Raw genomic sequence first — 23,435 nt, forward strand, 5'->3', positions numbered from 1 at the left:
CAAATTCTTTCATGAGAAAAGAGCCTCTGAGGCAAGAAAGCTGGGAAGTGCCGGAGCACAAGCTCTAAGTAGAGAAGGGAAGACAGGCAGGGCTCGGCTCAAGAGGATTGAGCACTGGCTACACACACCACTGACTGACAGACAGACAGGCAGGCTCGGCTCAGGAGGACTGAGCACTAGCTACACACACCACTGACATACAGACAGACAGGCTCGGCTCAGGAGGACTGAGCACTGGCTACACACACCACTGACAGACAGACAGGCAGGCAGGCTCGGCTCAAGAGGACTGAGCACTGGCTACACACACCACTGACAGACAGACAGGGCCAGGCAGCTTCCTTTTGTCTGTGTCTGTTTCCCCAGGGAACAGAGCAGGAAAGCAGACTGGCAGCTGAGAGAGTGTCTACAAAGTGAGGTGCTGTCAGCTGCAGTAGGTATGGGGTAGGCCAGGCAGTGGGAGACTGATCCAGGAAGTGAGCTGGGCTCGGGTGCCAGCAGTAACGGTCTCCTCGGGCACAAGATCAAGAGCCTGGAGTGGCAGCTGAGCTGTTTCCATACTTTGGCTATTGTAAACAACACAGATATAAACACAGGGGTTAGATATAGAGACAGACTTTTTCTTTTTCACCCGAGCACTGCACAGCTCTGTTTATGGTGCTACAGAGGCTTGAACCTGGGACTACAGCCTCAAGCATGAGAGCCTTTGAACAACTACTCTGTTGTCTCCCTCAGATGTGTGCTGGCAGGACTCTGAGCACATGGTGAGGAGTGGTGCTACTGGGCCACAGGGTATGCCCATATGGATTTATTGAAGAATTCTCCAAACTGTTTTCCATGGAAAGAAGGGGGGAAGGTAATCAGACTATCTTTTTGTAAAATAGAGGGGCAGGCAGAGAACTTTGGTGGGGAGTATGGGGCTTCCATGCCCCAAGGGTGGCTACGAAAATACTCCTGGGCATCCCACAACGACCCTGGGTCCATGCTCCCAGAGGGATAGAGAGTGGGAAAGCTATCAGGGGAGGGGGTGGGATATGGAGATCGGGTGGTGGGAATTGTGTGGAGTTGTACCCCTCCTACCCTATGGTTTTGTTAATTTATCCTTTCTTAAATAAAAAATAAATTAAAAAAAATACTCCTGGAAACATCAGAAACAAAGACAAGAGAGGGAAAACACAAAGTGAAAACCTGGACGGGGGTGGGGGGTAAGGGGTAAGGGGTCAGGTGGATGGGGAACTGGGGTCCTGGTGCAGATGGAGGAAGAGGGCCTAAGTCAAGGGTGAGACTGTTCTGCAGAGCTGAGAATCGGCACCTGTGTGTCACTAACTGCACGGTATCTATCAAACAAGGTGAAGACATGAGTAAAACACATTTAGAGGAATCTGAAATGAAAGATAATGTAGTCTCCCCAGCCACATCAGTGAAAGGGACATGCAACGATTCCATCAGTAAAAGAAAACAGTCATGATTAGGATAAAATTAAAACCTTTAGCACTGAGCCTAACATTCAATAAAAGGCTGTCATGAAAATATTTAATGTTTGATAGAACAATTTCAGTTAGAAGCAGGTGTTTTCCAGGATACACTGTGAACCGATCTTATCAAAGGCAGAGGGATGCATTGGATCGACCTTCCCGTGGTGCATCTCCTGAGTACCCATTCATTGGGGAAACTGACGATCCTTCCTAGCCGACTGAATCCACATGGATCCCAGTCACTTTCAAAGCCAGCAACAAGCAGCTCCTGACAGCTTTCAAGCTGTTGGTCCTGCTCTTCGAGTCCTCCAACTTAATGTTGAGGGGCTGTCCTTTGCCAAACGCGTTCTTCTTATCAAAGGCAGAGAGCCCTGGCTACCGAGCAGAAACACTGCGGGGTTGGGAGACAGCCCGTCTGGAAGAGCGCGCCCTTCACCATGAACAAGGACACATGTGTGAGTCCCGGGCCATCACAGGGAGCAGCACACAAGGGGGAGGCTTCCAGAGCAACGAAGCAGTGCTTGCGCTGTCTCTCCTTATCCCTTCACCCACTGTATGAGGAGGAGGAGAGGAAAGGAAAGAGTAGTACAGGGCCCACCAGAGCAGCGGAGTTGTATAGGGCCAAAAGCACAGCAAGGCCTAGTAGGAAAGACAGAAGGAGGGGGGGAGAGCTGCCACAAAGTGACGGCATTATCAATGAGGCTGTTACAAATCGGGCCAAGTTTCCTGCTCGAAAATACAAAGAGCAGCTGAGGAAACAGCTCAAGCACTGGCCTATGCGCCCGAGGCCCAGCGCTGGATGCGCTCGCCGTCTCATACGTCATCAGTAAAATAAATACTTGAATATATGGAGCCAGGTGGTGGTACACCTGGCTAAGTGCACATGTTACAGTACACAAGGACCCAGGTTCAAGCCCTTGGTGCCCACCTGCAAGGGGAAAACTTCACGAAAAGTTAACAAATAAATAAAAAGTTCTATGCCAATGCAGAATGACACAGACACATGCAGTTAGAGGTTTAGTGTCTTGATAGTTATTTCAACTGTGCATTTATAGACTACTTTATCTTAAAAAGAAAAGCAACAACCAAACTCATAAAATCATGAGAACCAAATCTAATTTTTTAATCCCCTTGCCAACAGAGGTAAGACCTAACCCTATTTGGAAAGAAAAAATAAATGTTATAAAAAGGAAAGCAACTAGCAGATCGCCATCAAAAGGAACAGACAAGAAAAACAACACCACACACTGCATATAACAATGTTATCTTGAAACTACTGCTTCCACTATTCCAAAACGTTGCTTCCTTTTAAGCTGATGTAGACGGAATGTGCAAGCTGCAAACTTAACAAAAAGCTCTGATCAGGACCACCAGATGGACGCCCAGGTCTGCAGTGCACTTACCTGATGCGCCTATTGGGGAGGTAGCAGGGGTCATGCTGTGGGCGCTGAGGCCAAGACTCTGGGAGGGGCCCGGGGCTGGTGCTGCTATGGGAGGCCCCGGAGGGTTCTCCCTCTGGGGAGAGGTGAGTGGAGTGGTCGGCTGGGAGGTCTGTCCTCCAGCTAGTCGTGCCAGGCGCCTACGTCGGATCTACAATGTGAGGAGGAAAAGGAGATTCTGTAACTGGAGAGCAGAAGTAACAGCCACTTCCTATGTACCAGGCTAGAGCTTGACACCACCGAAGCAGGAGGAAGCTGCAGTGGCCTAAGGCAGTTAGGACCATGGGCCCAGGTCCCTGCCTTTTCCCATCCACAGCAATTCGGCCAGAACTCAGCCCAAGCTTCCTGGTACTGGGATTAGAGGAAGCTTATTATACTACTTTTTTTTTAAATATTTATTTATTCCCTTTTTATTGCCCTTGTTGTTTTATTGTTGTGGTTATTATTGTTGTCGTTGTTGATGGATAGGACAGAGAGAAATGGAGAGAGGAGGGGAAGACAGAGAGGGGGAGAGAAAGACAGACACCTGCAGACCTGCTTCACTACCTGTGAAGTGACTCCCCTGCAGGTGGGGAGCCAGGGGATTGAAGCGGGATCCTTATACCAGTCCTTGCGCTCACGCTCGCTTTGCGTCACCTGCGCTTAACTCACTGTGCTACCGCCCGACTCCCGGCTTACTGTACTCCTAAGAAACCAAAGTTTGTTAAGTCAATAAAACTACCTGACTGGCCATTCAGTGGGTGAGACTTTAATTCACTAGGCCAATGAGAGACACTAATGCAAGCTCTGTTGAGTCAAACTCTACCGTCCCTTTCAGGAACAAGGTTTCTGGTACCAAACTGCAATAAATCTTCAACACTTGCCTTGTAAAATATCCCACTTCTCAAGCAATTGCAAGTATGTATCACAAAATCTCGGTGAATCACAGAAGTGCTACTCTTACCTTCTGAGAGTCATTAATTCACAACCAGTCAAGACTCTCATTCGCTAACCGTCCTGGGCAGTGCGGTTACATACAGATGAGAATAAGGAGCCCGGGTGGTAGCACAGCTGGTTGAGCACACGTTACAGTGCACAAGGACCTAGGCTCAAGGCCCCACTCCCCACCAGCAGGGGGAAAGCTTCACGAGTGCTAAAGCAGGGCTGCAGATGTTGCTCTTGTCTCTCTCTATCCCCCATCACCTTGATTTCTGGCTGTCTCTATCAAATAAGCAAAGACAATAGAAACAATTTTTTAAACAATCATAATAAACCCTTATAGTTGTATGTGAGTTTCAAGGACACACACCAACTAGGATGTTCACAGTCTCCATGGTAAGTAGACATAATCTCCCTCCACAATGATAAGGGAGGTGAGTCCCCACCAGTGCTAACTGCCTACAGTGACTCTCCTATTGTGACACAGCCCGTGAATGGGACTCCGAGGCCTGCTTAGCATAGGCTGAGGCTGAATGTGAGAAGGCAATCAGCACACGACAGGGCTGATGCATTTTAGCTTCCAGGTGGCCGGAAGTCCGGCCCTCCCCCACTTCAGCTGGGGCCAGCTTGGCTTCCCAGGACGTCATGGGGCCTCTCCCAGGAGACAACACACGGAGCTGAACTTTAGTGATTTATGGATCCATGAGCCTGGCTTACTCTTACCTCTGCCTATAACTGCCTGTCTTGCTATGCCTAAAATATACAATTCCATACTGCTGTACTGCCATGTAATAAACCTTGACCGTTTTAAACCCATGCCTAAACATGCCGCCCCTCAATTTTTTTTTTTTAATTCCCTTTTGTTGCCCTGGTTGTTTTATTGTTGTAGTTATTATTGTTGTTGTTATTGGATAGGACAGAGAGAAATGGAGAGAGGAGGGGGAGACAGAGAGGGAAAGAGAAAGATAGAAAGATAGACATCTGCAGACCGGCTTCACCACCTGTGGAGTGGCAACCCTGCAGGTGGGGAGTGTGTGTGTGTGGGGGGGACTGGGAGCCTTACGCATGTCGTTGCCATGTGTGCCTAACTAGCCTGACTCCCCCTCTAGTTTTTGTTGTTTTTGTTTTTTTTTGTGCTCAGGGGACTCAGTGCCTGCAATAGGAATCCACTGCTCCTGGAGGCCATTGTTTTCCTTTTGTTGCCCTTGTTTATCATTGCTGTGATTGTTGTTGTCATCGTTGTTGGATAGGACAGAGAAATGGAGAGGAGGGGAAGACAGAGAGGAGGAGAGAATGACAGACACTTGCAGACCTGCTTCACCAGCTTGTGACGTGACCCTCCCTTCCCTGCAGGTGGGGAACCGGGGGCTCGAACAGGGATCCCTACGCCGGTCCTTACACTTTGCACCATGTGTGCTTAACCCGCTGTGCTACCACCCGGCCCCTATTTTTATTTTCTACAGCCTATGAGCTTAGACTACCTGTCACACCAACACTGCAGAAAACCCCTTTTATTGTTCAGACAGGAACATTCTTGTACTGACTTTTTAAAAGGCGCAGTGGATAAGGCATTAGACTCTCAAGCATGAGGTCGTGAGTTCAATCCCGGGCAGCACATGTACCAGAGTGATGTCTGGTTCTTCCTCTCTCTCCTCCTGTCTTTCTCAATAATAAATAAAATCCTGGAGCTGGGTGGTAGCACAGCGGGTTAAGCGCACATGGTGCAAAATACAAGGACCGGTGTAAGGATCCCGGTTCGAGCCCCCGGCTCCCCACCTGCAGGGGAGTCGCTTCACAGGTGGTGAAGCAGGTCTGTAGGTGTCTATCTTTCTCTCCCCCTCTGTCTTCCCCTCCTCTCTCCATTTCTCTCCATTTCTATCCAATAATGATGACATCAATAACAATAACAACAATAACTACAACAGTAAATAAATAAATAAAATCCTAAGAAAATGGAAAGCAATAAATTTTAAAAATCAAACAAAGTAAGATAGAAATGTTGCCTTTGTGCCTGGACAGGTGCCATAGTGCTACTCTCGCCAACTCTCAGGCAATAAGTGAGTGGACTTTAACAAAACAGAAAAAGAATGTTGTTCCCCAGATGTTACAGAGAGAATAAGTGTGTACAAGAGACTTTCAGGCCGGGCAGTGGCACACCTGGTTGAGTGCACGTATTACAATGTGCAAGGACCCGGGTTCGAGCCTCCGGTCCCCACCTGCAGGGGGAAAGCTTTGCAAGCGGTGAAGCAGTGCTGCAGGTGTCTCTCCGTCTCTATTACCCCCTTCCCTCTTGATTTCTGGCTGTCTCTATCCAATAAATAAGGATGATAAAAAATATAAATTTAAAAAGATTAAATTCCTCAACTAATGCCCTAACCAAACATAACTAGAGCTCTCTCTTCACCTGCCAGGGCTCTGCACCACTCCCAGCTGAGTCTCCCTTCCTCAGTGTTAGAGAGGGAAGGGAAGAGATGGGGCTGAAGGGTGAAACCAAGGGACAGAAAGAGCAAAGGGTAGAGGTATTAGCATAATGGTTACGCAAAGAGACTCTCACGCCTGAGGATCAAGGTCATAAATTCAATCCCCCCCACCACCATAAGCCAGAACTGAGCAGTGCGCTGGTGAAAAAACAAATAATAATGATAAATAAAGATAGACAGACAGACAGAGACGAGACCACAACTACTGTTCGTGAAGCTTTCCCAGTAGAGATGCTCTGTGTGGTGTCACCTGCTCTAAGTACCTGGGTCCTATCAAATCATGAGGTGTGTGCTCTCAGAGGGGCGAACTACCTCTCGGTCCTTAGTAATCTTGTCTTCACCAATGACATGACAGCTGGACTTTCCCCGGAACTGTTCTGTCCTGAAATAGCAGCATTTCCTACCCTCACGGTTCCTGATGAACTAAAACCAGATTCTGAGCGGCTACTATTAGACAAGCAACAGCAAGGCTGTGGCCTGAGTCTGAAGCCAAGTAAGAGCGCAGCCAACTGTTTTTTCTTTTTTGTGCAGTTTGTAGAGAAGTGAGCCCATAATCACCTCTCAATTAAAAAAATATATCAAACTATTGTCTTAGAATCCTTAAACATTTTTAAACAATTTAATTGTGGGGCAGGGCGGTAGCGCAGCAGGTTGAACACACATGGCACCAGGCACAAGAACCAGCGTAAGGATCCTGGTTCAAGCCCCCGGCTCCCCACCTGCAGGGGGGTCGCGTCACAAACAGTGAAGCAGGTCTGCAGGTGTCTGTCTTTCTCTCCTCCTCTCTCCATTTCTCTCTGTCCTATCCAACAACAATAGCAATAATAATAACAAGGGCAACAAAAATGGGAAAAAATTGCCTCCAGGAGCAGTGGATTCGTAGTGCAAACACTGAGCCCCAGCAATAACCCTGGACGCAAAAAAAAAATTTTTTTTCAAGCCCCCGGCTCCCCACCTGCAGGGGAGTCACTTCACAGGCGGTGAAGCAGGTCTGCAGGTGTCTGTCTTTCTCTCCCCCTCTCTGTCTTCCCTCCTCTCTCCATTTCTCTCTGTCCTATCCAACAACGACAACATCAATAACAACAACAATAAAACGACAAGGGCAACAAAAGAGAAAATAAATAATAAATATTAAAAAAAAAAGACTTAAAAATTTAATTGTAACACCTATACAAAAAAAAAAAACAATTTCAGATATTTACTCTTAAGATTATCCCCTTCGGGAGTCAGGCGGTAGAGCATTGGGTTAAGCGCAGGTGGCACAAAGCACAAGGACCAGCATAAAGATCCTGGTTCGAGCCCCCAGTTCCCCTGCAGGGGAGTCGCTTGACAAGCGGTGAAGCAGGTCTACAGGTGTCTGTCTTTCTCTCCCTCTCTTCTCTCCATTTCTCTCTGTCCTATCCAGCAATAATGACATCAATAATAACTACAACAATAAAACAAGGACAACAAAAGAGAATATCAAAAAAAAAAAAGAAAAAGAAATTTAAAAAAAGATTATCTCCTTCTAGAGATAGCCTCTGTTCTGACTACTTTAACTGGGCTGTGATAGAGACCTCTGAGTAGTAGTGCTTGCATGCAAATGTGGATGCCCCAGCTCTCTGATCTAATCAGCTCTCTGATTCACTAGCAGCCCTTAAAATGTCACAGCCAATCAGGAACAACACAACAGACCCTTTGTGGGTCCCCATAGGACCTTGCCCTCAACTTGGATCAACAACGGCAGAAAATGTTCCATCCTCTGAAGGGAGGCTGGACAACATACTCTGTGCTCCACCTGAGGAAGATGGGTCCTGATATTGGGGCAGCTTGGAACGTTCCTACTCATGTCCACAGAATGTGAGCTCAGATCTAGAGGGATGCAGAGGTCACAGAGGCTCCTAAGCTGAATATGGGCCCCAGATCAGATTTCAGGCTCAGGGAAAAAAAAAAAGATAAAAAGAAAAAAAAACTGGTATAGCCACAGGCCCTTTGGAATATAACTAAAATAGGCCTACTAGCTATCTACAAAATGGAGGGAACCCCCCGAACTCTTCATCTGCACTATTCCAGCCTTTAGGTTCATAATTGTTCAACAATTTGTTTGGCTTTGTATGTTTTTATTTAATATTTATTTATTCCTTTTTGTTGCCCTTGTTGTTTTATTGTTGTTATTGATGTCATTGTTGTTGGATAGGACAAAGGGAAATGGAGAGTGGAGAGGAGACAGAGGGGGAGAGAAAGACACCTACAGACCTGCTTCACTGCCTGTGAAGCGACTCCCCTGCAAGTGGGGAGCCGGGGCCTCAAACCAGGATCCTTACACCGGTCCTTATGCTTTGCGCCACCTGCACTTAATCAACTGCGCTACCGCCCGACTCCCTTGACTTTGTATGTTAACTCTCTTTTCACCCACCAGGTTCCAGATGCTAGAATGATGCTGACCAGACTTCCCTGGACAGACAACCCCACCAATGTATCCTGGAGATCCACTTCCCCAGAGCCCTGCCCCACTAAGGAAAGAGAGAGACAGGCTGGGAGTATGCGTGTCAACGCCCATGTTCGGCAGGGAAGCAATTACAGAAGCCAGACCTCCCACCTTCTGCATCCCACAATGACCCTGGGTCCATACTCCCAGAGGGATAAAGAATAGGGAAGCTGTCAGGGGAGGGGATGGATACAGAGTTCTGGTGGTGGGAATTGTGTGGAGTTGTACCCCTCTTATCCTATGGCTTTGTCAGTTTCCTTTTAATTAAAAAAAAATGTTTCTTAGTAGAGACTTTAAAAAAAATTCACAGTCAGGAGTTGGGCAGTAGCACAGCGGGTTAAGCGCACATGGCACGAAGCACAAGGACCAGCATAAGGATCCCGGTTCAAGCCCCCAGCTCTCCACCTGCGGGGGAGTCACTTCACAGGCGGTGAAACAGGTCTGCAGGTGTCTGTCTTTCTCTCCCCCTCTGTCTTCCCCTCCTCTCTCCATTTCTCTCTGTCCTATCCAACAACGACAACAACAGTAACTACAACAAGGGCACTACAACAACAAGGGTAACAAAAGGGTGGGGAGAACACAGATCCAAGAAGGATGACAGAGGACCTACTGGGGTTGTCTTGTTATGTGGAAACTGGGACATGTTCTGCATGTACAAACTATTGTATTTACTGTCGAATGTAAAACATTAATTCCCCAATAAAGAAATTAAAAAAAAAAAATCACAGCTGAGGACTAGTAAACTCAAGCCAGGTCAGAGTGGTCAGGTGCACGCCCAGCACCTGTGAGGTCCTGGGTCCGATCCCCAGTACCACAGAAAGTAAACAAGCTCAGTTTGCTGCCATCTCCTTCCATACATGAGCCAAAGACATAGAAAAGTTCTTTCCCGGGGGTCGGGCGGTGGCGCAGTGGGTTAAGCGCATGTGGTGCAAAGCGCAGGGACCGGCGTAAGGATCCCGGTTGGAGCCCCCGGCTCCCCACCTGCAGGGGAGTCGCTTCACAGGCGGTGAAGCAGGTCTGCAGGTGTCTATCTTTCTCTCCCCTTTTCTGTCTTCCCCATCTCTCTCCATTTCTCTCTGTCCTATCCAACAACAAATTGCGTCAACAAGGGCAATAATAATAGCCACAACGAAGCTACAACAAGGGCAACAAAAGGGGAAGAAAAAATGGCCTCCAGGAGCGGTGGATTCATGGTGTAGGCACCGAGCCCAGCAATAACCCTGGAGGAGGAAAAAAAAAAAAAAAAAAGAAAAGTTCTTTCCCTTCCAACCTTAACATCACAAATGCTTAAATATCCCTTCAGAGGGTAAAACTGAGCACAGGTGAATGTCTTCTGACTGGTATACGCCCACCACCAGGGAGGAGCTAGAGAGCTGGCTGGGGCTCGGGCCTTCTCGCTTAGTCTCTGACAATACTGTGAAAGGCTCTAGAGACCTTAGAGGTTTCACATACAGAAACCAGCGAGGAGCCTGAGTTTACTGGTACATTTTCCATCTTACAGATGAGGAAACTGAGCTCAGCTCAAGTCTTACTGAAAGTCAGGCAGGGGTAGAAAGCACAATGGTCATGCAAAGAGACTCTCCTGCCTGAGGCTCTCAAGTCCCAGGTTCAATCCCCTGCACCACCATAAGGCAGAGCTGAGCAGTGCTCTGGTAAAAAAAAAAAAAAAAAAATTCTAAAAGTCACACAGCCACAAAGAACAAAGGTGGTTCTGAGCCTGGACACTTCTACTTCGGATTATAATCTTAATCATGGTGCACTGATTTTGTACAAGAAAATCCCTCTGAAGTTGCTGTAATTTGTAAATTAGAGAGCTTTTCTCCTTGATCGCACAGTACTTATTCATTAGTTCTTTGGTTTTTTTTGTTGTTGTTGTTTTGTTTTCCTTTCTACCCAAGCACAGCTCAGCTCTGGCTTCTGGTGGTGGTGGAGAGGTAGGTGTGATATTTTTTATTGTTACTGTAGTTATTGATGTCATCATGGTTAGATAGGACAGAGAGAAATGGAGAGAGGAGGGGAAGACAGGGAGAGAGAAAGTTAGACACCTGCAGACCTGCTTCACTGCCTGTGAAATAACTCGAGGGGCATGTGTGATTGAACCTGGGACTTCGGAGCCTCAGGCATGAGTGTCTCTTTGCATAACCATTCATTATGCTATCTACCCCCCAGAATTAATGTATTTTATTTATTTGTTTGTTTATATTAAAGCACCACTCAGCTCTGGCTTCTGGTGGTACAGGAGATTGAACCTGGGACTTTGGAGCCTCAGGCATGAGTCTCTCTTTGCATAACCATTATGCCATCTACCCCCACCCTTATTCATAATTATGACTAAGTGAACTTTAGAACAGGCTATCAGTATATCAGATATATTTGTACTCTAAGGATATTAAAATATTAACACGCTCACTTTCACTTAGAAATATACATAAAGGTTATTTTAAAGTACACATAGTAGAGAGAATGAAAGAAGTATATACACCAGTAAATAGGGCAGTAACAACAAAAACATCATGACTATAACTTTGCCCCACACCAATCCAGTCCTGTGTCGCACTATTCAGTGTCTGTTTCATAGCAGGCATGGTAGCAGACACCGGTAAGAAGACGCTGACCAGACCCGGCGGCGGAGAGCAGGAGAGCTGGACAGCAAGTCAGGTCCACACCAGGTAGACTGTGAGCAGGAAGGGCGAGGGCGAGCAGGGAAGGCACGTCGCCAGGGTGGTGTTGGGCTCACAAGGAGGTCAGCTGCCTGCTCACCTGCAAAGGGGCCAGCTGCTCTGGAGAAAACCATGTATTTCCTATTCACTCTGCTCTAGTCTGCTCCCCAAAAAGGCATGTTATTTGTGCTATACCTACTTTTGTTTATTTAGCATTAATTTTTAAATTTAATTTTCTGAGAGTGAGAGAATAAAGAACCTGACCAAGTCGGCAAAATAGCTCACTTGGCTAGCACACTATTGGTTGGGGGGAGACAGCATAATGGTTCTGCAAAGAGACTCTCCTGCTCGAGGCTCTAAAGTCCTAGGTTCAATCCTCAGAACCACCACAAGCCCGAGCGGAGCAGGGGAAGAGGAAGGAGATGCAGCTGGTGACAGGACATATACTGCTTAGTCATGCGTGTGGCCCGGTACAGCCTGGCCCCCATCACACTGAAGGGAGCTCTGGTGCTGTGCTCGCTCTTGCTCCCTCTCTCCCTCTTTCTCTCTGCCTCTTGGTGTCAGTCTCTATCTGAAAAGCTGTGAAGCCTCAGTGATGACCAAAAGAGAAGAAGGAAGCTGACCAAGAGACACTACCTTCTCTCCCTCTCTTTTTTCTAGCAGAGACTTAAAGTGACTAGCAAAGATACACTTTTTAATCCTTTACTTAATTATCTGCTAGAGACAGAAACTGAGAGGGAAGGGAGAGGTGAGGAGGAGAGATGCCCACAGCCCTGTTTCACCACTCGTGAAGCTACCCCGCTTGAACCTGGGTCTTTGTGCGCTGTGGTACATGTGTTCAACCACGTGCACACTACCCGCCCACTTAAGTCTCATTTAATTAAGTCAAGTCAATATTGGACCAGGGAGGAGGTTCCATGACAGAGCGTGTTTCTTAGATGCACGAAGCCCTGGGTTGGATTCCCAGCACTACGTGAGCCAGCAGAACAGTGTTCTTTTCTGTCAGCGTCTCTCACAATAAACACACACACGAGGCCTGAACTGAAGACGCCGACAGTGAAACTAGCACACGTGAAGCACTGATGCGGTTGCTGACGTCTGATGCGCTGTGTGGGTACCAGCATACTCGGGTGCCCGTGCTGCAGGGCTGATGCTGAAATATGATACAGGCAGGTCTTCCAGAACTTGGATCCTCACGCCAATGCTTGCACTTTGCGCCACATGCGCTTAACCCGCTGTGCTACCGCCGACTCCTAGAAAGATAGACAGACACCAGCAGACCTGCTTCACCACCTGTGAAGCAACGCCCCTGAAGGTAGGGAGCTGGGGCCTTGAAGCGGATCCTTGCGCCGGTCTTTGCGCTTTGCGCCACGTGCACTTAGCGCTCTGCGCTACCGCCCGACTCGCAGTTTCTGTAAACATGGAGAAGCTAAGCAAGCTGTGCAGCCCACTCACTGCACCACGTCTCACCGCAGTGTTCTGAACTCAACCTCTAGTGTCTCCAAGGGAAGCCTGTATCTGAGATTTCCAACATAATGGTTCTCAGTGAATGGGCCCTGGAGTGAACAAACGTGGACCAAGGAGCTGACTCGGCCCGCTGTAGCCGCCAGCTGCAAGCCTGTGGCACCAACCTGGCCAGAGCTGAGCGGTGTTCTGGGATCTCTCTTTTCCCTCCCCCCTCGTTCTCGTAATAAATTGATCAATGGAGGGACCAGGTAGTGTCACACCTGGCTAAGTGCACATACTACAATGCACAAGGGCCCGGGTTCAAGGCCCTGGTCCCCACCTGCAGGGGGAAACACGTGTGGTGAAGCAGGGCTACAGGTGTCTCTCTGTCCCTTTCCTTCTCTGTCCCACCCCCTCTCAAATTTCTCTGTCTCTATCCAATAATAAATAAAATAAATATAAAAATAAAAAATTAATTGATCAAAGGAATAAGTAGCTGAAACACTTGTTTTCCCACAGGCTTTTCAGCTGAAGTTCTGAGAACTAACTCAAATCCCCTCTGAGACTTTCTCAGATGGCCCCAGTCAGAAGTCACTGACCCACTGACTCGCCACCTCAAGGATCTCTTTGGTGGCTGGGGAGATGGTTCAACAGGTGGAGTGCAGGCAGAACTTACAAGCGTGGTGACCTGGGTATGATCTCCTGCACCACACACACTGGCAGGGAGCCGTGTTCTGACCTCTCTCCGTCTCCACCTGCGATTCCATTCAAGACATTTAATAATCCAATCTTCACAATAGCAAAACATCTGTCGTCAAACTCCACCTTGCTGTATTCCAGCCTCCCCACTGCAGAATGAGCTGCTTGGTGCACCTCAGCTTTGGGCATAAACACCCGGACGTACTGAACTAAAACAGAATGTAAGATCTCCAATATTTTTCTCATACACATTTACCAGATTTCTGTAGAGCTCTAAAAGTTAACTTACAGTGTGACGCGATGTTTCCAGATTATGGGAAAATTCTTATTTGGAGTGCCTCGGGCACAAAACACCTTGCTTTTAAATCTGCCTGCCTCCTAATCTCTCACCAATGGGAAGAGAAGAACGGAGTAAATTCATACCTTTTTCCCTTCTAGGTCCTTCACACACACACACACACACACACACACACACACACACACACACGCTCACTCACACACACATAGCCATACACATACACGCACACGGCTCAGCAAGTGGCCTGGGGAGCAGTGCACCAGGCAGAGCTCTATTTCCAGCATCAGCATCACACTCTGGTTCTATATTCCTTTTTTTTTTTATCGTCACTGGGACTTCACTCCTTTAATCCTGCAGTGCTCCACGTGGTATGTGGGCTGGGTCACTCGTGACGCGCGGCAGGTGCGGCTGTGGATGGGCTCGCGCGCCCAGCGCTGTGCTTTTTAGGCATGCGCCTTCAAGGCTACTGCTGGGGCTTAGTGCCTGCACTCCAATTCCACTGCTCCTGGAGCCTTTTTTTTTTTTTTGCCCTTGTTATTGTTGTTTTTATTGCTGGATAGGACAGGGAAGAGGGGAAGACAGAGGGAGAGAAAGGCAGACACCTGCAGACCTGCTTCACCACCTGCTAAGCAAGCCCCTGCAGTTGGGGAGCAGGAGGTTTGAACCGGGATCCTTCAGATTTGCACAATGTGTGCTTAACCCGGTGTGCTACCTGCCTGGCCCCTGAGAAACAACCTTTTAAAAAAGGTATGCTTGTTTTGTGAGAAAGCATCTCTGTCGCGTGGCCCAGGTGACATCTTGAGGCTGATGCACGCAGGCTCTGAGCTTGACCCGCTGAGCTGCCCCACATTGCTGGAACAGCGCTTTGTGCCAAGTGGCCGTTACTCACAGGAAGTGCTAACTGCCAGCTAACGGCACATTTGCAGACCAGTTGAATAGCTCACTTTACCATGTATGAATAGCTCACTTTTACATGTCTGTGCCCAGCCCACTGCATGGAGGGAAACCGCAGTGTTGTCTGTCTGTCTGTCTGTCTGTCTCTCTCTCTCTCCCCCTCAATAACAAAAATATATCAGAGGTGGAGCTCATAGGTTAGAGACCATAACATACCAATCTTGGCAGCAACTTTTTTTTTTTTTTAAGATTTTATTTATTAACAAGAAAGAAGGAGAGAGAGAACCAGACATCACTCTGGTACATGTGATGTCTGTGAAGCGACTCTCCTGCAGGTGGGGAGCCGGGGGCTCGAACCGGGATCCTGACACTGGTCCTTGCGCTTTGCGCCACGTGCACTCAAACCGCTGGCGCCATGCCCCTCGGCATTTTCTTCTCACTTAAGCACAGGACCTGCACTGCTTACAGACGCTCCCCGCATGTCTTTGGAGACCACACCTCACCCTGTACCACCTGGACTCTTCTGGCGTTTCCTGACCCTGTCATGCTCAGCAATAAGACCGGGGTTGGTAAGGTCACTGAAGCCCTGTCTCAAAACTCCCATCTCAATATATGGCAAGTCTTTTTTTCACTGTGATAAAAGCAACTAGGTGTCTCTGAATAACAAACATTCGGTCAGGGCGGGGGAGACAGCATACCGGTTATGCAGAGACTCTGTGTTCTAGGCTTACGCCCGGTACCACCACAAACCAGAGCTAAGCAGTGCTTAGTGAAAACAATCACCCTGCGTTTAGCTGTAGTCATATGACTAAGTTCAGGCTAAAGACACATAACAGAGGGGCCGGGTGGCGGCGTACTGGGTTAAGCGCACATAGCAGAAGTGCAAGGACCCATGCAAGGTTCCCACTCCAACCCCAACTCCCCACCTGCAGGAGGGGTTCCTTTACAAGAGGTGAAGCAGGTCTGCAGGTGTTTTTCTCCCTGTCTCCCCTCCTCTCTCAACCTCTCTCTATTCTATCCAATAAAATGAAAAGAGCCACCAGAAGCAGTGGATTCGGAGTGCAGGCACCAAACCCCAGCAAAAACCCTGGAGGGAAAGCGAGAGAGAGAGAGAGAGAGAGAGAGAGAGAAATGCTTGTCCTTAACAAGCCCTCAACCTCCCCTTCGGGAATGCAGATGAAAGTTTGAGAACTCCAAGCCTCCCTCCAGGGATGATGGGGCAAACATGAGAGTGAGTCCGGCTGCCTAGTAATCAGTCTCAACCACCTATCCAGACTTTTTTTTTTAAGATTTTATTCATGTATCAATGAGAAACATAGGAGGAGAGAGAAAGAACCAGACATCACTCTGGTACATGTGCCACTGGGGATCGAACTCAGGACCTCATGCTTGAGAGTCCAAAGCTTTATCACTGTACCACCTCCTGGACCACCAGACTCTTTCTCAAAAGAAAAATACACTTCTTGTTTAAGCCATCTTTCATCTGAATCGCTGTGCTGCAGAAGCCACACCAGTACTCTGTTGACCATTTTTTCTGGGTCATCAGGGCCTCCAACTCGTAAATGCTGGATCCCGAGCCTAGAGGCCATTAATCTTCTGAGAATCTAATTACATAGCAGTGGCTCAGGGGTCGGCACAGGCACAGGCAATGCAGAGGGAAGGCCAGCTGGTAATGCTTGTTAGGCCACAATGAGGCGATGGGTTGAGCCTGTGACACCTTCAGAGACACCCTGCCTGGAACACAGCCCACGATTCTCGGGAACTGGTTCAACAGTTCAGAATCTGGGTGCTTTGGCTTCTCGCCACTGAAGCACCAAGTCTCGCAAGAATGAGAAGCTCAGGCTGCAGCCCGCCGGTCTCTCTGCAGAGAAGAGACTGGACATCTGTCCAAGGTATGTCCATAGTCGATGGTGCGAGATGACTCAGATCTGGCTGTCTGTGGGTTATGGAGGCTTGGGAAAGTCAAGTTGGAGTCTGCATGGCAGACTCAGTACCGTACAACAACGGGTATTCACGATGGTGCTGGCCTGAGCCACAAGCCGTCATGCGGCGCTGTTCCTGCAGTCGGCCCGTGGGCGGGCGGGGAGACAAGCCCTGCAGTCACCAGCAGAGAAGAGCTGGAGAATCTGCTCTGTCCGTCCGTCCGTCTGAGCGAGCGAGCGAGCGAGCAAGGGCAGGCAGTCGCCAACATTCTGCTCTGACCCCAGAGAAACTGCTGAGGGCAGAGCCAGAGGAATTCCTCCAGGAGAGCAGGCCAGGCTTGTGAAGGATTCAGCGAGGCATTTTCTTCACCAGGGCGAGGCCAGGAGCCCCCGAAACACAGCCCCGCTGGCGCCGGAGACCAGCCATGAAGGTCTGTGCTGCCCAGTCTTTCCTGTCCCGTGGGAGCTTTTACATCGATGGCCCTACCCTTAACACCACCCCCACCACAGAGAGAGACGGAGAGGGAGGGAGAGAGAGGGGGAAGGAGAGAGAGGGAGACAGAGAGAGAGAGAGAGAGAGAGTGTGTGTGTGTGTGTGTGTGTGTATGTGTGTATGTGTGTATGTGTGTGTCGGGTGGCTGCAGGCAGCAGCAGCAGGTAACTTGCATTTTAATCTTAAGGTGCTCGGACTAGCTATCACCCAGAGGGGCTGGGCTCTGAAGTGGAACGGGGGGGGGGGGGTGTAGGTGCAAAACCACTTTAGATTTGAGGAAAGAGTTTGGAAAGAAAGGCCTGGATTGGGAGACGGCGGTAGCACAGTGGGTAAAGTGCACATGGCGTGAAGCACTGGGACCGGTTTAAGGATGCCAGTTCAAGCCCCCGGCTCCCCACCTGCGGGAGAGTCCCTTCACAGGCGGTGAAGCAGGTCTGCAGGTGTCTTGTCTTTCTCTCCCCCTCTCTGTCTTCCCTCCCTCTCTCCATTTCTTTTTTTTTTTTCCTCCTCCAGGGTTATTGCTGGGCTCGGTGCCTGCACCATGAATCCACCGCTCCTGGAGGCCATTTTCTTCCCCCTTTTGTTGCCCTTGTAGCTTCGTTGTGGTTATTATTATTGCCCTTGTTGACACAATTCGTTGTTGGATAGGATAGAGAGAAATGGAGAGAGGAGGGGAAGACAGAGAAGAGGAGAGAAAGACAGACACCTGCAGACCTGCTTCACCGCCTGTGAAGCGACTCCCCTGCAGGTGAGGAGCCGGGGGCTTGAACCGGGATCCTTAGGCCGGTGCGCCACATGCGCTTAACCCACTGCGCCACCGCCCGACCCCCCCCTCTCCATTTCTCTCTGTCCTATCCAACAACAATGACAAGAATAACTACAACAATAAAACAACAAGGGTAACAAAAGGGAATAAATTTAAAAAAAAAAAAAAAAAAAGGCCTGGATTGCTCTTCCCTCCCGACATAAGAGAAGTCTTAGTTGAACATGCGGCTGCCCAGGCAAATTGTAGTCCTCTGTCTTCCTGGCAAATACTTGTGGGCAAGTGGCTTGCTTCTGGCTGTGGAGGGAGAACAGGAGGGATCTGTGCCACTTCCAAGCTGTGCCTCCAGAGAGAAAGAATGTGGCTTCACCTCCCCGTCCTCTCCTCCTGCCAGCGAGTGCAGGACCCAAGAGATGAGAACCGTATGTCAGGGGAGTTGGTACAGACAGAAGGCGCCCGGGCCCCTGGTGAGCACAGAGCTGCCTACAGCCCCAGCCTCCCACCCCGGCTTCTATTCAGAGAAGTAAATATCGATCTGCTTAAGCAGCTGCTGCTTCGTGTCTGCAGCAACGGCCCAGCTGCCGACAGACTCCAGGACCTCACAGCCCTGTGGCTCTGTGCACCAAGCTGCTGCTCAGCCACTGTGAGCAGTCTCCTCCCAGCACTGACCCTGGTCCCCAGACCCTTTTACGCTTTCCTCTTCTATCTGTCCCTCCGCAGCGACCAGAATGCTCCATGAATGAGGATGTACACTTTCTGGTAGGGATTTCTGCCTAGTCTTAGTCTGCTTTTTCTTTCTGACAAAGTAGGACCTCGGGTAGGGGTGGATGAGTGGGGAGAACACAGGTCCAAGAGGGACCTAGTGGGGGTCGTATTGTTATATGGGAAACTGGGGAATGTTATGCATGTACAAACTATTGTATTTACTGTTGAATGTAAAACATTAATTCCCCAATAAAGAAATTTTTTTTAAAAAAAGTGGGACCTTGATTAAATATGCGATTTCACTAATCCCAGGCAACTTTTTTTTTTGCCTCCAGGGTTATCACTGGGGCTCGTGCTGGCACTACGAATCCACTGCTCCTGGTGGCCATTTTGTATTTTTATGGAATAGGACAGAGAAATTGAGAGGTATGGGGAGGGGACTAGGTGGGGGCACACCTGGTTAAGCCCTCACATTACACTGCACAAGGACCCAGGTTCAAGTCCCTGGTCCCCACCTGCAGGGGGAAAACTTCACAAGTGGTGAAGCAGGAATGCAGCTGTCTCTCTCCTCATTTTTAATTTATTTTTTAATATATATATATATATATTTAAGATTTTATTTATTTTATTAATGGGAAAGATAGGAGGAGAGAAAGAGCCAGACATCACTCTGGTACATGTGCTGCCAGCGACTGAACTCAAGACCTCATGCTTGAAAGTCTAGTTCCTTAACCACTGCGCCACCTCCCGGATCACTTTATTTTATTTTTTTTTAACCAGAGCACTATTCAGCTCTGGCTTATGGTGGTATGGGGATTGAACCTGGGACTCTGGAACCTCAGGCATGAGAGTCTGTTTTCATAACCATTATACTATCTACCCTCTGCCCAATATATTTTTATTTTTATTTATTAGATAGACAACCAGAAAAGGAGAGGATAGGGTGAGATAGAGAGGGATAGTGACAGAGAGGCACCTGCAGCCCTGCTTCATTGGTCAGCAAAGCTTTTCCCCTGCAGGTGGGGACCGGGGGCTTGAACCTGGGTCCTTGCACATTGTAACACATGTGCTCAACTAGGTGCACCACCACCCGGTCCCTGTCTTTCCCCCTCTCGACCTCCCCCTCCTTTCTTTATCCAGTAATAAATAAATAAATATTATTTAAAAAGAGATGGGGAGGGGAATTAAGGAGAGAGAGACCTGTAGCCCTGCTTCACCGCTTGTGAGGAGAACTCCCAGTAGGTGGGGAGCCGGGGGCTCAAACTGGGCTCCTTGTGCTTCATTATGTGCTTAACCCAGTGCATCACCGCCCACACTGCCCCCAGGTCACTTCTTCATTCAGATAAAGAGATAAGTGTGGCTTAAAAGAAGGGGGGGGGGGGTGTCAGGCAGTAGCGCAGCGGGTTAAGCGCACATGGCGCGAAGCTCAAGGACCAGCATAAGGATCCCGGTTCGAGCCCCCGGCTCCCCACAGGCAGTGAAGCAGGTCTGCAGGTGTCTGTCTTTCTCCCCCCCTCTGTCTCCCCTCCTCTCTCCATTTCTCTGTCCTAGCCAACAACAGCAGCATCAATGGCAACAATAGCAAGGGCAATAAAATGGGAAAAATGGCCTCCAGGAGCAGTGGATTCACAGTGCAGGCCTCACCCCAGTGGCAAGCCCGGAGGCAAAGGAAGAAAAGTGGGCAGGGTGGACAGCACAATGGTTGTGCAAAGAGACTCTCATGCCTGAGCTCCAAAGTCCTGCACCACCACAAGCCAGTGCTCTGGGAAAAGATGAAAAAAGTCTACCTTTCTGTGTCTCTCACATTAAAAATAATAGTTTTAAAAGGAAGTGAAGGCAGGGCCATAGCAGTAAATTTAAAAAATAGAGAGCTGGGGGGGGGAGGGGAGTCGGGCGGTAATACAGCGGGTTAAGCGCACGTGGTGCCAAAGTGCAAGGACTGGTTTTAAGGATCCTTGGTTCGAGCCCCCACCTCCCCGTCTGCAGGGGAGTCGCTTCACAGGCGGTGAAGCAGGTCTGCAGGTGTCTGTCTTTCTCTCCCCCTCTGTCTTCCCCTCCTCTCTCCATTTCTCTCTGTCCTATCCAACAACGACAACAATAAAACAAGGGCAACAAAAGGGAATAAATAAATATATATTTTTAAAAATAGAGAGCTAGGGGCTAGGCAGTAGCTCAGCGGGTTAGGTGCACGTGGCGCAAAGTTCAAGGTCCAGCCTAAGGATCCCGGTTAGAGCCCTTGGCTCCCCACCTGCAGGGGGGTTGCTTTGCAAGCAGTGAGGCAGGTTTGCAGGTGTCTTTCTTTCATCCTCTCTGTCTTCCCTCTCAATTTCCCTGTCCTATCCACCAACAGCAGCTATAACAATAACAACCACAACAAGGGCAACAAAATGGGAAAAAATAGCCTCCAGGAACAGTCGGTTCACAATGCTGGCACTGAGCCCCATGACAACCCTGGAGGCAAAAAGACAGAGCCTGTCCCCAGTATCCCGACACTCCCGGGTCCTGTAGGCCTCAAACTCTGATGTGCGCCCTTGGGTGCGACTGGCTGAGTGCAGACGCTGCAGGTAAAGGGCCTGACTCTAGCTCTGACCCGCCTTGAGAAGGAAGCTCCACAAGCAGTGAAGTGCTCCAGGTGTCTCCCTCTCTCTCTCTCTCTATCTCCCCTTCCCTCTCTATTTCTCTGCTTCTACTCAATAAATAAATAAAACGCACACTTGTGCGTTCAACCTGCTGCATCACTGCTAGGCCCGCTCTCTTCCCTTCTATCTCACTTTGTCCTCTCTCAATCTTTCTGTCAAAGGAGGGGTGGGAGATGAAATAAAAAATGGCAATGGAAGTCCATCAATAACCTTAGTGACAATAAACAAGTGATAAAATAAAAGCAGACCTTGTATTAGATGACCATGACCAGAGGCTGACCGAGTGTCTGAGTACACGTAAAATAGGCTAGATTAAGCACCGACGTTCATTCTGTAAGTTAGGGTGTTGGATTCAATTACAACATAACGGTATTTTCTTTAAAAAAAAATGTGCATAGGGGTCAGGTGATGGCACACCTGGTTAAGCAGTCACATTACAGTGAGTAAGGATCTGGGTTCAAGCCCCTGGTCTCCACCTACAGGGGGAAAGCTTCACAAGTGGTGAAGCAGGGCTGCAGATGTCTCTTTGCCTGTCTCCCTCTCCCCTCTCAATTTCTGTCTCAATCCAATAATAAATTAGAAAGATATATATAATTTTTAATTTTATTAATCTATTTACTAGAGACAGAAATCAAGAGGAGGGAGGCGACAGGGAAGGAGAGACACACCTGCAGCGCGGCCTCACAGCTTAAGTTTCCTCCCTTTAGGTGAGGCCTGAGGACTTGAACCTGGGTCTTTGTGCATGGTGAAATGTGTGCATACCAGGTAAACCACCACCCGGCTCCCTTCGCGGTGCTTCCTGGCCGCGGCTAAGTCAAGGAGCGAGGCGTCACTCTGTGAGCCTACCTGGGAAACGCTACCCAGTGAGACACACGCAGAACTGCCATGTGCAGGACGCAGGTGGTTACAGGGGACTCTTGCTGCTTTGATATTTGTTTTTAATCATTTTTGTTATTCACAGTTTGTTCCAAGATCAGTTGTATAATTACAACGTATAGTCCCACACCAAACCCATCACCACAGTTCCCTAGCCCCACCCTCCAACCTCCCAGAGATCACCGAGAGGTTTTACTTGTCACCACTCCCATCACCAAAGGCCTGTGTCCCCATCCCCATGGATAACCACCCTAGTCAGCCAGAGTTTGGGATCACCGTTTTTATTCTCATATACTCAGCTCTCTGTTCTGCATGACGAACCGTCCTGTGGCTGCCCTTCACGTCTTTACTTGTTTCACTGAGCAGCTTGCCCCTTCCATCCACTCGATCCCAAAGAACACAGTGCCATCCTTTTCTTACTGCCGAGTAATCCTGCTGAGTGCATGTCCTCACTTTGCTTTTTGCCCCAGAGTTATTGCTGGGGCTCAGTACTGGCACTAGGAATCGACTGCTCCTGGAGACCAACATTCCTTTTTTTTTTGGATACGACAGAGAAATTGAGAGAGAAGGGAGAGAAAAAGACACCTGCAGCCCAGTTTCACCACTTGTAAAGGGACTGCCCTGCAGTTGGGGAATCGGGGGCTCGAACCCAGATCCTTGGGCTTCGTACTATGTGTGCTTAACCCAGTGTGCGACCACCCAGACCCTGGCATTCCCGTTTGTATTTAAGGGTTTTCCGTACTGGCCTCCATAGCGGTTGCACCAGTTCACATTCCCACCTGCACTGCAGTAGGTTCCTCTCTCCACGTCCTCTCCAACACTTGCCTTCTTTGTCTTATTGGTGGAGCCACTCTCACAGCTGTGAGGAGGACCCTCAATGTGCTTTAGATTGGCCTTTCTCTGAGGAGAGAACTAGAGCATTTGTACATCTGTCTGCAGGCCATGTGAACTTTCTGGGGACGTGAAGTGTGTCTGGCCTTCAGCTGCCAGGCCTAAATGGATGTTCAGTTCAGAAAGGACACAACTTGATAGATGTGAGGTTTTCTACCTTTATAAATAGAGCTCCTGGGGCACCTGGCTGTCGGCTCTGCAAATGTGGACTTGTGGTGAGCCATTCCTCCAGCAACAGGCATTCTTTCCTATCATAACAGACACTCTACTGTGTTTCCACTCGTCTCCAATACAAAGTAACATCTGCTTCTGCTTATATGTAGCAACTAAGCTTAGCAGCAGAGTATCGCTCACCTGAAGGCCACAGCAT

The 23,435-nt window shown here is 48.9% G+C and overlaps 1 protein-coding gene across 2 annotated transcripts in view; it reads right to left on the reverse strand.

Moving 5' to 3' along the window:
* UBE4B (ubiquitination factor E4B) overlaps positions 1 to 23,435 on the reverse strand; it is a 116,633-nt gene that overhangs the window by 84,147 nt on the left and 9,051 nt on the right. For both annotated transcript variants that reach the window (XM_007535706.3, XM_060170932.1), the window contains exon 2: positions 2,879 to 3,065. In XM_007535706.3, the coding sequence (XP_007535768.1) occupies positions 2,879 to 3,065 (187 nt within the window). The remainder of the gene's footprint in view (positions 1 to 2,878; positions 3,066 to 23,435) is intronic.

This window comes from Erinaceus europaeus, chromosome 13 (genome assembly GCF_950295315.1).
Source record: "Erinaceus europaeus chromosome 13, mEriEur2.1, whole genome shotgun sequence".
Taxonomy (NCBI): Eukaryota; Metazoa; Chordata; class Mammalia; order Eulipotyphla; family Erinaceidae; genus Erinaceus; species Erinaceus europaeus.